This window comes from Rhinopithecus bieti, unplaced genomic scaffold (genome assembly GCF_001698545.2).
Source record: "Rhinopithecus bieti isolate Rb0 unplaced genomic scaffold, ASM169854v2 scaffold_5260, whole genome shotgun sequence".
In the NCBI taxonomy this organism is placed as follows: domain Eukaryota; kingdom Metazoa; phylum Chordata; class Mammalia; order Primates; family Cercopithecidae; genus Rhinopithecus; species Rhinopithecus bieti.
In genome coordinates this window covers 3,136,356-3,148,292 of record NW_016805896.1, presented here as the reverse complement: position 1 = coordinate 3,148,292, position 11,937 = coordinate 3,136,356, and the positions used below count along the sequence as shown (strand labels likewise).

Here is an 11,937-nt window from a genome sequence, read left to right as displayed (position 1 = left end):
CCCACCTTTCTGGGTTTGCCGCCCCCACCCCTCCACCCCTGTTGGACAGCATCCCTCCCCTCCTGTCCCTGGTAATTTATTGGCTCCTCCTCCTCCAGTGTTCAACACTCCTCAGGGCTTAGGGTGGTCCCAGGTACCCAGGGGTCAGCCCACATTCACTAAGAAAAAGAAGACCATCCGTTTGTTCTGGAATGAAGTTCGGCCTTTTGACTGGCCATGTAAAAACAACCGACGCTGCAGAGAATTCCTGTGGTCAAAACTGGAACCCATTAAGGTGGACACTTCCAGACTGGAGCACCTGTTTGAGTCTAAATCCAAGGAACTGTCTGTCTCAAAGGTACTGCTAGTCTTCAGCATGCTTCTTGATTGGAAGTTGGGTAGGGCTGATGAGATTTGTTCTGTATAAAATACTATTTTGCATTGCTTTTGCTATTTGGTAAAAAGTCCATTGCTATAAAAATCTGATCTTTAATATAGTGTTCCTTCTGCCACGTGCTAGGTGTAGGCTACATGAGTCAGAGACCCTTATTAGCTAACATAGTCACCAGCTTACTTATATTAGGCAAAGGAGCTTTCAAAGAACCAGATAGCCCTGAGGAAAAGACAAAAATGGTCAACTAAGGAAAGTCAGCATAGCCCAATAGCAGATGTTGATGTTAACTAGAGAAAGTGGACTTGCTGACTCACCAAACATGGGCTATGCTTATTTAATCTTACCTTCATTGATTATGACTGATAGTAGTAGTTTGAACTTTATCTGTAACCACCCAATAAGCTCAAAGGCAATAATCCAACTGACATTTCTTTGACTTGGTGCCTGATCAAGCCAGCATTCTGCAGCTATCTAGTTTTCCAGGAGCTGTATATTTGGCATCCTGTCAATATTACACATGCATCTAGATTTAGTATTTTGGATAAATGTTTGAGAATCCTATAGGCACTGCCGCTGTGATAGTAACAAAGATGTTATACCACTTTTATCAATGGGAAACACTGTACATAGTTACTGGGCACCAAAGGCTAAGTCATGGTTAATTTACACGATAAACTGCAAGATATTGATCACAGATTTTATATCTAATGATTCCCTACATTAGTAGAGTCTCCTTCGCATATCTTAACTGACTTTTAAAAACCCATTCTGGGTATTTTCCAGTTTTAAAACAGGTTTAAGTCTATCTCCTCTTTCCAGGTACTAGGGGTAGGAGAAAGCACTTTGTAAAGTATAATTTAGAATAAACATGCAAGAGATTATAATCATGAATTAATTTTAACTCCCTGTGTTGCTGCATGCATGTATCTTTTTGGGTGAGTATGAAACTGTCTGAGTCAGGTTCCCAGCCCTGCCAGTTGGACACCAATTCTGTATCAAAAATTACATGGAGGATCCTTGGAACGAGTGAGCCCTTCAGATGAGGAGCACAGTGACAGAGTTAGCGCCTGTCACTGCTGTGGGATGCTGACAGGCCAGCCAGGGGAGCTGTAGTTGGTCAGCTTCCTTTCAAAGCATGCTGGGATTCTTAAGCTGCTTGCTGCCCTTCACTGGTTGGCATTTACCCCAGTGTGTGTTTCTCAGTGACCCCATGAGTCTAAATCATTTCCAGCCTCAGGAATCTCCTCAAATCAGAATTACAGTTTTCTCATTTACAAATCTACACTGTTAGGATCCAGTGTAAAAAATCATGCCCAATCAGTCCTGTCCTTCAGTTGAAAGTAGACCCAGCTTTTGTCCCCTCCAGAAAATAACACCTAAGAAGGGGTTGCCAGACACCCACTTTTGTTGTATGTGTGTCCTGACTTCCTAGGACTGGTACCAAGTGGTGCCGAGCACATGCCCCATTCCAATTCTTTTTTTGTTTTGTTTTGTTTTTTTGAGGCAGAGTCTTGCTCTGTTGCCCAGGATGGAGTGCAGTGGTGTGATCTTGGCTCACTGCAACCTCCACCTCCCAGGTCCAAGAGATTCTCCTGCCTCCGCCTCCTGAGTAGCTGGGATTACAGGTGCCCACTGCTACGCCCAGTTAATTTTTGTATTTTTAGTAGAGATGGGGTTTCACCATGTTGGCCAGGCTGGTCTCAAACTCTAAACCTCAGGTGATCCACCTGCCTCGGCCTCCCCAAGTGCTGGGATTACAGGAGTGAGCCACTGCGCCCAGCCTCCCCCTTCCAATTCTCATAGGCAGCCTGACATTTAGGAGAAGACCAGTTGCGATTAACACAGCAGTCTGTGGTTGCTAGAAGTTACCCATGACCTGACTTACTGACACCACCCTCCAATCCACTGACCTAATTGGACAGAATACTCCTCCTCTCCCTCCTTCTTCTCCCTCTCCTCCTCTTCCTCCCCTCGTTGCCCACTTGGCTGGCTGTACCTCTAGGCTTCTTGTGGTTCCCTGTCAGGTTGCTGGGCAGGGGCTGCCCCTTGACTCAGTATTGGGAGGAATAAAATGAAATAAAAGTACGGAGATGAAGGCACTCCTAGCTTCATTTTTACAAAATTAAAAGTTTCCTCAAGTAGGCCCAAAATGAATGCTTCACCTACCTCCTTCCTTCTCTTGGTCCCACTGCAGCCAATTTGGTCGGTGATAATATTCTAGCCTCTGCCGTCTCAGCCCAAAGTTGCACGATTGCCTGAAGCAGGTAGTGACCTCTAGAACAATGTATTGCCTAGCTAATAGACAAACGTTTGTATAGTTTTTATCAAGTAGGAGTATAAGAAGAAAGTGATATATTAAATGAAAAGTTTACCAAACTGATTCCAGAATGTTCTATAATGAGACCCCAAAACCCCTACCTTTGTTTTTGGGATAGGAAATGTGAACAGGAGCTAGTTTACAAAATGTTACAAAAGTTAAGAATGCAAGTTAGGATTAAACACATCACTGTGTTTGGCCATGATGGGTGGCTCATGCTGGTAATTCCAGCGCTTTAGGTGGCCAAGGCAGGTAGATGGCTTGAGCTCAGGAGACCAGCCTGGACAACATGGTGAAACCCCATATATATATATAGTAGAGATGGGGTTTATATATATACGTGTATATATATATATATACACACACACACATACACACACACACACACACACACACACACACACAGCAGGCATGGCAGTACATGCCTGTAGTCCCAGCCACTTGGGAGGACGAGATGGGAAGATCGCCTGAGCCTGGGAAGGTCAAGGCTGCATTGAGCTGTGATCACACCACTGCACTCCAATCTGGGTGACAGAGCAAGACTCTGTCTCAAAAATCAAAAAACAACAACAAAAAAACCCACATTACATTGGAGAGTTGAATCCATTTTGCATATGTTACTACTACAGATGTAACCAATCTCATTTCTGTTTCCAATCCTTGACTGTGGTTTTCATAAATCACAATGTAAACAGCCACTTCTGATTTCTGGCTCCGAAATTTTTAAATTAAGTACAATAAATAAAATGCAACCAAAATAGAGTGAAATAGACTTCACAAGACAGCACAAAACAAAGCAAATTCGTTTTAGGTTTCATCAAAAAATCTAACATTAGACCAGAGTTATTGGGCATGGCTGTGACTAAGCCACCCAAAAACAAAGATTCCTGAGCCAGATCTAAGGCTGGGGTGACCACCTAATGAAAAAAATGTTAAGACTGAAAAGATGCACTTTTTAATTTTATTTCAAAATAGTTTTTGGAATTGGATCAATTGTTCTCTATCGGCTGGAATTATATGGTGTTTTAATAAGATGAATCATACTGTGTTTTATGGTGAAAGGTAGAAATCCTGTGCTGAATTTCATTATGTTCTGACTGCTGCTCTAAGATGTGATGAGCCCCATAGGAGATAAGGTGACCCCGGAAAAAGATGTCAGAGCAGAAAGCCCTGGGACTTTCTTGGGCTTGACATCACCCTTGGGAGGCCCAGGAAAGTGACTTTCCAACCCTTGTACCTAACCAGGGGCAGCAAAATCCCTCCTGCTCTCAAAGGGCAGCTTCTATGCCCCAAGTTACAGCCAGACCAAAACAGACATGGAGTGGGACTCAGTTTCCACTTTGGGGACCTGATGTTGTCTTACTCTCTTGCATTCATTAGGTTTATCACAGGGAGGGAGTCCAGAATGTATCTGGAGATGTTTATTTACCTTGAAGTTTCTAAATCTATTTGAACTGGTAGCAGCAACTTTTAAAGAAAAATTAGGTCACGTTGAGCCTTGGCCTGGGTTATTTTTCTTATTTTTATTTCTTAGAGACAAGGTGTCACTCTGTCACCTAGACTGGAGTGCAGTGGCACAATCATAGCTCACTGTAGCCTCAAACTCCTGGGGTCAAACGATCCTCCCACCTCAGTTTCCCAAGTATATTTTTAAAAGCTCTTCAGGGATTCTCAAGTACAACCAAGGCTGTGAGCCACTGATTTCTGGTGAAAAATGAGGCACTGAAGGAGCACTGTGTTCCCCACAACCACTCTCCACATTGACACTCCCTGACCCTTTTGATTTTCCTGAGAGTAGACAGAAATCTTCCTACGCTATATTCAGGTTCAGGACATAAGAAGTTATTTAACATTACCCTCAGAAATCTGAATTCTACCTAGAATCTCTGAACACAGCTCTGGGACTTCAGCAGGGCACTCATACATCCTTGTGTGCCCAGACAGTTCTGGTGTGTGCCTGCTGATCCTATAGGATGTGGTGAATCCTATAGGAGAATAAAATAACCCCAGAGAAAGATGTCAGGGCCAGAAGTCCCTGGAGGGCATGGAGACTCCCTTCTATTCTCCTGGGTCTCTGGATTAGGATAACAAATAAACTGAATTCATGCAGGAAGTCTGTTTAACAGTTGACCTCTACTCTAGACAACCCAAAGGGCACATATGAGACATTAATACTCTTTCCTTGACAATAAGGCAAACCTTACCTGGCAAGACATTTTGTTTCTAAGGATTCCTCCACCTTTGCTTGGGCTTAGCTTTTGTTTTTGTTTTTCATGTTAGGGTGTGTGTGTTGGTGGGGGTGTAGATGGGGGGCTGTTTGCCTTAATGCTTTCCTATACACCTCCCTGTCTCCCTTGTTTCAAGACTTCGGGAAAATTCCATAGTTGTCACATCTTTGTGACATCTGTGTCATTGCATCCTTGTAACTGTCACTTTCTCAACAGACAGTTTTGAAAATATCCTGTGGTGTCACTCTTTTGGCAGGGAGCGAGGAGGGATGATTTACCATTTCTAGAACTTCTGCCTCTCTGAGCCCAACCCAGGGTCTCCAACAGTGATGCAGAGAAACATTTGCAAAGGTCTGTCGCCTTTCATGGACGCGCTCTCAGACTCACCAGCACTCCCCAAACCTCCTGCCGTTCTTTTAATAAACCATGTCCTCAGCCCAGTGTCTATTGTCAATTGCAGCACCTTCTGGGGTGGTATGTTCTATGTTAAATATCCACTTTTTAAATATTGCATCCTCTGTTATAGTAAAATACTCTTTAAAATTGCAAAGGGGCAATGTGATGTGGCAACATTTCAGGAAGCCTTAAGCTTAATGAATACTATTAACGATTTAAATTTTCTTTCCATTTTTTTCCTAACTGCTACCTGAATCCTCACTCTTCTTTTCCAAAATGGAATGTCTGTGAGGGGGAAGTTAGATCTTTTTCTTTCCCAGGATGCCGACTGAAACTAGGTTGTGGTCACTCTTGTATGATGGTCACTCTTTTCCAATAACCATTCCGAATCAAGTTTGAGTCTTTACTTGCAGATTCTTAAATACTTTTCCTTGGAGGCAATACTTTGTTCTATCCGAAAGCCTGACTTGGGCATCTCCTCCACATGGGCATTTTGCCATCCTTCTCTGCATCAAGCGGACTCCCAACCCAGGCAGCGGCTCACCAGCTGAATCTGAGAACAGGCATAGCCCTTCCCCGAAGCTTTGGCAGTTGACAGTCGCTACCTCCCCTTCTCAGGAATCTTGTGACCCTTCTAGGATTAGTGTCTCACCAAGGATCCACCTGGGTGGACTTGTGGCTCTGCAGTGCTTATATACAGCCGAGCCTAAATATCTGGCTTAGCGGTTCTAGAAAATATTCCTATTACCATATGTGACTTTGTGCCTCATGGAGTGGCTGAGTTTGCAGGGTCCTACCTCCTGGGGCTGCTGGTTCTAGAAAGCGGACTCCCAACCCAGGCAGCGGCTCACCAGCTGAATCTGAGAACAGGCATAGCCCTTCCCCGAAGCTTTGGCAGTTGACAGTCGCTACCTCCCCTTCTCAGGAATCTTGTGACCCTTCTAGGATTAGTGTCTCACCAAGGATCCACCTGGGTGGACTTGTGGCTCTGCAGTGCTTATATACAGCCGAGCCTAAATATCTGGCTTAGCGGTTCTAGAAAATATTCCTATTACCATATGTGACTTTGTGCCTCATGGAGTGGCTGAGTTTGCAGGGTCCTACCTCCTGGGGCTGCTGGTTCTAGAAAGCGGACTCCCAACCCAGGCAGCGGCTCACCAGCTGAATCTGAGAACAGGCATAGCCCTTCCCCGAAGCTTTGGCAGTTGACAGTCGCTACCTCCCCTTCTCAGGAATCTTGTGACCCTTCTAGGATTAGTGTCTCACCAAGGATCCACCTGGGTGGACTTGTGGCTCTGCAGTGCTTATATACAGCCGAGCCTAAATATCTGGCTTAGCGGTTCTAGAAAATATTCCTATTACCATATGTGACTTTGTGCCTCATGGAGTGGCTGAGTTTGCAGGGTCCTACCTCCTGGGGCTGCTGGTTCTAGAAAGCGGACTCCCAACCCAGGCAGCGGCTCACCAGCTGAATCTGAGAACAGGCATAGCCCTTCCCCGAAGCTTTGGCAGTTGACAGTCGCTACCTCCCCTTCTCAGGAATCTTGTGACCCTTCTAGCCTTGAGTGTGTCTGTTTGAAGCCTCATCCTAGAGGGGCTCACCTGCATCTTCCTAGAAGCTGGATCCTCTCCCTGAGTTGCCTTAATGACCGTCCCCCCACTCCCTTTGAGTTTCCTGCTGGCCTAGACAGCCTCTCTTTCCACAAAGGGTAACCTCTGCCTCTCCCTTATCTTGGCTGTGCACACCCCTGCTCCCTCTCCCTGCACTGTTCTTAGCCAAGTCAAAAACAAAAACAAATAAAAGCCTTACATGGCATTCATCCAGAGACTGTCTTTCCTCCAGGGGAGACGGGCTACTATGGGCATGTTGGAGGCTCCCGGTAGTTGGAGCTCTGAAGGAGGAGCTCTGCCATGGGAGTTCAGCTTAACTAGGCTTTCTGGAACGAAAACAGAACCTGGCTGCTTCCCAGGCTTCCCCCTACTTCCTTAAAAAAGCAAGTTCCTCTCTTTCCTTGAGCACTTCTGGACGTATTTGGGAAAGCAGCATGTTCAGAGATGGCCCTGCCATGGTTTCCCGCACACTGTCTCATGTCTGCCTTTTTGCTGACCACCCAAAGATAGTTGTTCCTGTTTTCACATCCAGCCAACTCCTAGTCTAGCATCCTGTACCTGGAGCCTGGGCTCAGGCACCTCCTTCCATCATCACTTCCTCCCTGATAGTTCTTGGAACTTGCTGAGGAAGAGGGCAGAGCTTTGGCTAGTTGTTCTTTTATCGACAAACTAAGACAAAACCCCCAATGTCCTGTTGCTCCAGAACTGACCATGGGTGTTGGGGACATCCTGGCCCTCCACAGGTATGCATTTTTTGTTAGTCTGCATGGAAATATTCCCGCTTGAGAACCAGGCACCTCACAGCAGGCACTCAGGAAATACCTGTTTAAGGAAATGGATTATATATCAAAGAGAGGCAATAAATATAGGGAAGCTTACACAGTCAATCAGAAAGAGACCATCAGGGACTGCGCTTGTTTCTCAGCCTCTTCTGCACCTGTGCAGGGTTCAGCATCATGGACCATCACTGAGAATGTCTTGAGACTCCAGGCAGCAGGGTGGTGTCATACCCTAGTCAGCAAGGTGATCTCCTGCCTATGGTGTACTCATGCCATGCTAACACTTGGCTGTTCCCACACCAGCCTGAGTTCCTGCTTTCTCTTGGCCATTTCCCTTCCCAAGAAGGACCATGTCAGTCAATCCAGCCTGTCAAACAATGTTCATTCGCCATATCAGTTTGTTTGGCTTAAAGTTAGTTTTTCTGATTCCATATTAAAATGGATCTTTTATGTTAGATTCTGGGTCACTAATCTTAGTGTCTTTGTTAGAATGTCCTGGACCATTGTATAAGAGCTTTTTCTGTACTATTATTCTATTCTGTTCTATTATTCCAACTATTCTAGGGTCAGTGCTACACAGCTGATAGCTGATTGGGTAGATATTATGTATAACTCTACATTTTAAGAACCTGTTTGACACTTTCATACAATATTCTTTCATGTTCACTTTAGACATTTTTTTCTAATTCCAAAAACAAATCTTATGGGAATTTTGATAGGTTTACATATACGGAAAATAAATGTAATATATCTACTGGACAGCCAATATATATATTACTTCTATATATATTTATGTTTTATATATAAATATACATGTTACATATATAAATATATATAATTAGATAAGAGATAACTAAAGCACACTTATGATATTGAAACTTCCTATCTAGGAACATGAAGTTTCTCATTTATCCAAGTCTTCGTTTATTACTCTCAAGAAAATGTTGGCATTTTCTTCAGATAGAAGATACAAGAGGGTTTTTGCTTTATTTCCTTGTTTAGGTATTTTTGGGGGGTGTCTGGTTTCTTATCAATTGCAGAACAACTTTCTGATTTCCTACTTAGAAGCATTGCTTCCTCTCCTGTTCCTGATACCTGTCTGACCTCTGCCCCATCACAGCTCACTCCCTCCTTCTAGATGCTGTCCCTTTCAAGAAGGGCATTTACATTTTCTAACCTTCACAAGGACCACTCTTCTCTGACCTCTGCTTTATATCCCCTTCCCATCAATGACCAATTTCCTTATTTTCAAATTTTAAATCATGGGCAAACTGTGGCTTACTGGCCAAAGAAATGCACTAAGCAAAAGTGCCTCTTTTTTTCTTTTTTTCTTTTTTCTTTTTTTTTTTTTTTTTTGAGATGGTGTCTCCCTCTGTCACCAGGCTGGAGTGCAGTGGTGTGATGTCTGCTCACTGCAACCTCACCTCCCGGGTTCAAGTGATTCTCCTGCCTCAGCCTCCCGAGTAGCTGGGACTACAGGCACGTGCCACCACACCCAGCTAATTTTTGTATTTTTAGTAGAGACAGGGTTTCGCCACGTTGGCCAGAATGGTCTCAATCTCTTGACCTTGTGATCTGCCCACCTCGGCCTCCCAAAGTGCTGGGATTAGAGGCTAGAGCCACTGTGCCTGGCCAGAAAAGTTCCTTTTAGCAAGAGTAGGATGGATGGGTTAGGGAGAGAAGAGACCAGAAGCAGGAGGCGAGTGCTGGGCTGCTCTGAGAAGTGGGGTTCTGGGTGGTCAGGCCCAGGGTGGAGAGGTGGGAATGGAGGACGGATGGTGATGAGACACTTTGGGAAAGAAGAGTGGACGATAGTTGCTCTGTCATAGGACCATGTGGAGGACCTAGTGAAGTTCACTATTGCTGATTTGAGGCTTTGGCTCAGAAGGACAATTCAAATGGATCAGAATAGATGACTGCCAATCCTTGGACATGGACGTGGGCACAGAGAGCTCTGGCTTGTTCTTGTAAGTGCTGCTTTAGATTACTGTCAGAGGGAAGGAGAGAGTTGGACGGCCTTACCCAACCCACTCCCTCATCTCAGGCAGTACTAACCAGATGACACGTGAGTGTTTAGTAGCATCTGGTGGAGGTTTATTGTGATTATAAAGAACAGCACTTAAAGCACCTTTTTGCTAAAATCTAGAGTTTGCATAATTCCATTTCAGGTATTTCTTTAATGCTTACTCTTTCTTTCATGATATGGGTGGAAGTGCTCTGCAAATGTGCAGAATCTTCTGTGGGGACAGCTCTCCCATGATCTCGGGGTGCTCAGTGGCTCACCCCTCCCTGACTTACAGGGGTGTGTGTGGGCATGTATGTTGCTGTAAGTTGAGCTCTACTGAGAATGGGGCCAAGGGCATGTCAGGCTCAGGGCCACCACGTAGGTCTGTGTAAATTGCTTGCTACACGTGGACACTGGCTGCCAGGGATGAGGCTGGAATCTGAGTAGTGCTTCTCTCCCAAGCTGTTTGCCATGGGACTGAGTCTCAGGGTGATGGCAAGGGGCTTCATTTTGCATAAAGCCTCTGGGTGAGCTGGCTGGGCCTGCTCTGGCTCTCTCCAGGCTCCTAGAGTGATGGGGACTGTGTGGATGAGGGGTTAAGGGCTACTGGTTCCCAGGGAATCCCTGCTGCCATCCTGTGCTCACGAGACATCTGCCACTGCGTCTCCAGACCCATATCTCCATTCTAGGCAGGAAGAAGGGGGAAGAGCAGAAGGCATGGCCCACCAGGTCTGTTGCTTTTTAATCAGGAAAACAAAAGCCAGAACCAAGTCACGGGGCCAGCTTCAGTCGCAGAGGGTCCAGGGAGGGAATTGATTTAACCGACAAATGTGTCTGAAAAAAATCAGCCTGAAAAAAACCAGAGTCCTGTGGCTGAGTGGGGAAGAGGGCATGGATTTGGGGTAGGTGCCCAGCAGTGCCCAGAGAAACAGGCCTCAGCACCACAGTGTTGGCATTGCTAGTTGTAACATCCTTCTTTGTTGTCTATATTCGACATTTTGTCGAACTTTTCTCATTCCTTTAGCATTCCACACACAACATACAATTAGATTTAAAAGCTAAATTGAGGATTTCCGGGGACTCCGGATAAGTTTCTTAGGTTAACTACGTAGAACAGAACACTTTCCCTGAAGAGTGGGGAGGCATGTATATATGCCACGTGTCCCTGGGAGCCCAGTGTTCAAAGCTGACAACCCTACCCACAGGAATTGCCCCTCCTGGTCACCAGGACCCAAAGCAGCTGAGATGTTTTCAGTAGTTGTTGTTGGTTTTTTGTATTGTGTTTTTGTTATGAAGAAGTTTGAGTTTATTCCCAACTGCATATTTAAGGATCTAAAATAGAAATTTAGCAACTAAGTCTGGAAGGTTCCAGGAGGACTTAAGTTGGACTTGAGCCTGTTTCTCCTTGATGCCTCACGGTCCCTGGGGCTACAGCAGACCAGCTTCTCTAGCTGGCTTGGCTGCTCCCAGGCCCAGCCAGGGTCCCTGCTTTAGAGAACAAGGTGAGGCTTCAGTGTAGGAGATTGGATGATGAGTGGCAGTTAGTTGCTCAGTGGGAACCTGCCTGCACAGTGTGGTCGGAGCCGCTTGGCTGGGTCAGCAGGTCCTCTGGGATGTGGCCCCATCAAACTTCCAGCCTCATCCCTGGCAGTTTTTAACAATCTAGACAAAGCCACTTCTTATCTCCTGAAGGTCTTCTCTCCCCAGACTAGATCCTAGACATTCTTTAGGGCCTAGTCCAAGGGTCAGCCCTTCCAGACCCTGAGCCCCTCCACCACCAGGTGAGTTACAGTTGCTCTGCTGTTGAGCTCCCTCAACAACAGAGGGCGCAGCACACCCCATTACTGTGCTGAATGTATCTTCAGGAGAGCCACAGTGCCTCATTCATCTTTGTTACTCTAGACTTGTTACATGAGTCAAAATAGCCATCCTCCCAGGTGTGTTTGCCTCAGGGGAAACCTGAGCAAGAGCAGGGAGCTTGTGGAGCCAAGTCTTCTTCCACCTGCCCCCAGTGCCACCTGCACCCAACTTCCTGAGAGCTGAAGAGGAAAGCTAGGGGCCTTGTGGTCACAGCTCTGGCCAGTGACAGGGTTGACTCATCACCCCACACATACTGTCTTAGTTCGCTAAGACTACCATAATAAAATACCACACACAGGTGACCTAAAGAGCAGAAATTTATTTCCTACAGTTCTGGAGGCTGGGAACTCCAGATCAAGGTGCTGGCC

The 11,937-nt window shown here is 45.6% G+C and overlaps 1 protein-coding gene across 1 annotated transcript in view; it reads left to right on the top strand.

The window, feature by feature from the left end:
- FHOD3 (formin homology 2 domain containing 3) overlaps positions 1–11,937 on the top strand; it is a 432,873-nt gene that overhangs the window by 372,796 nt on the left and 48,140 nt on the right. The window contains 3 exon segments of the mRNA XM_017873931.1: positions 1–25; positions 28–54; positions 57–337. The exon segment at positions 1–25 is cut by the window's left edge and continues 10 nt beyond it. Of these exon segments, the coding sequence (XP_017729420.1) occupies positions 1–25; positions 28–54; positions 57–337 (333 nt within the window).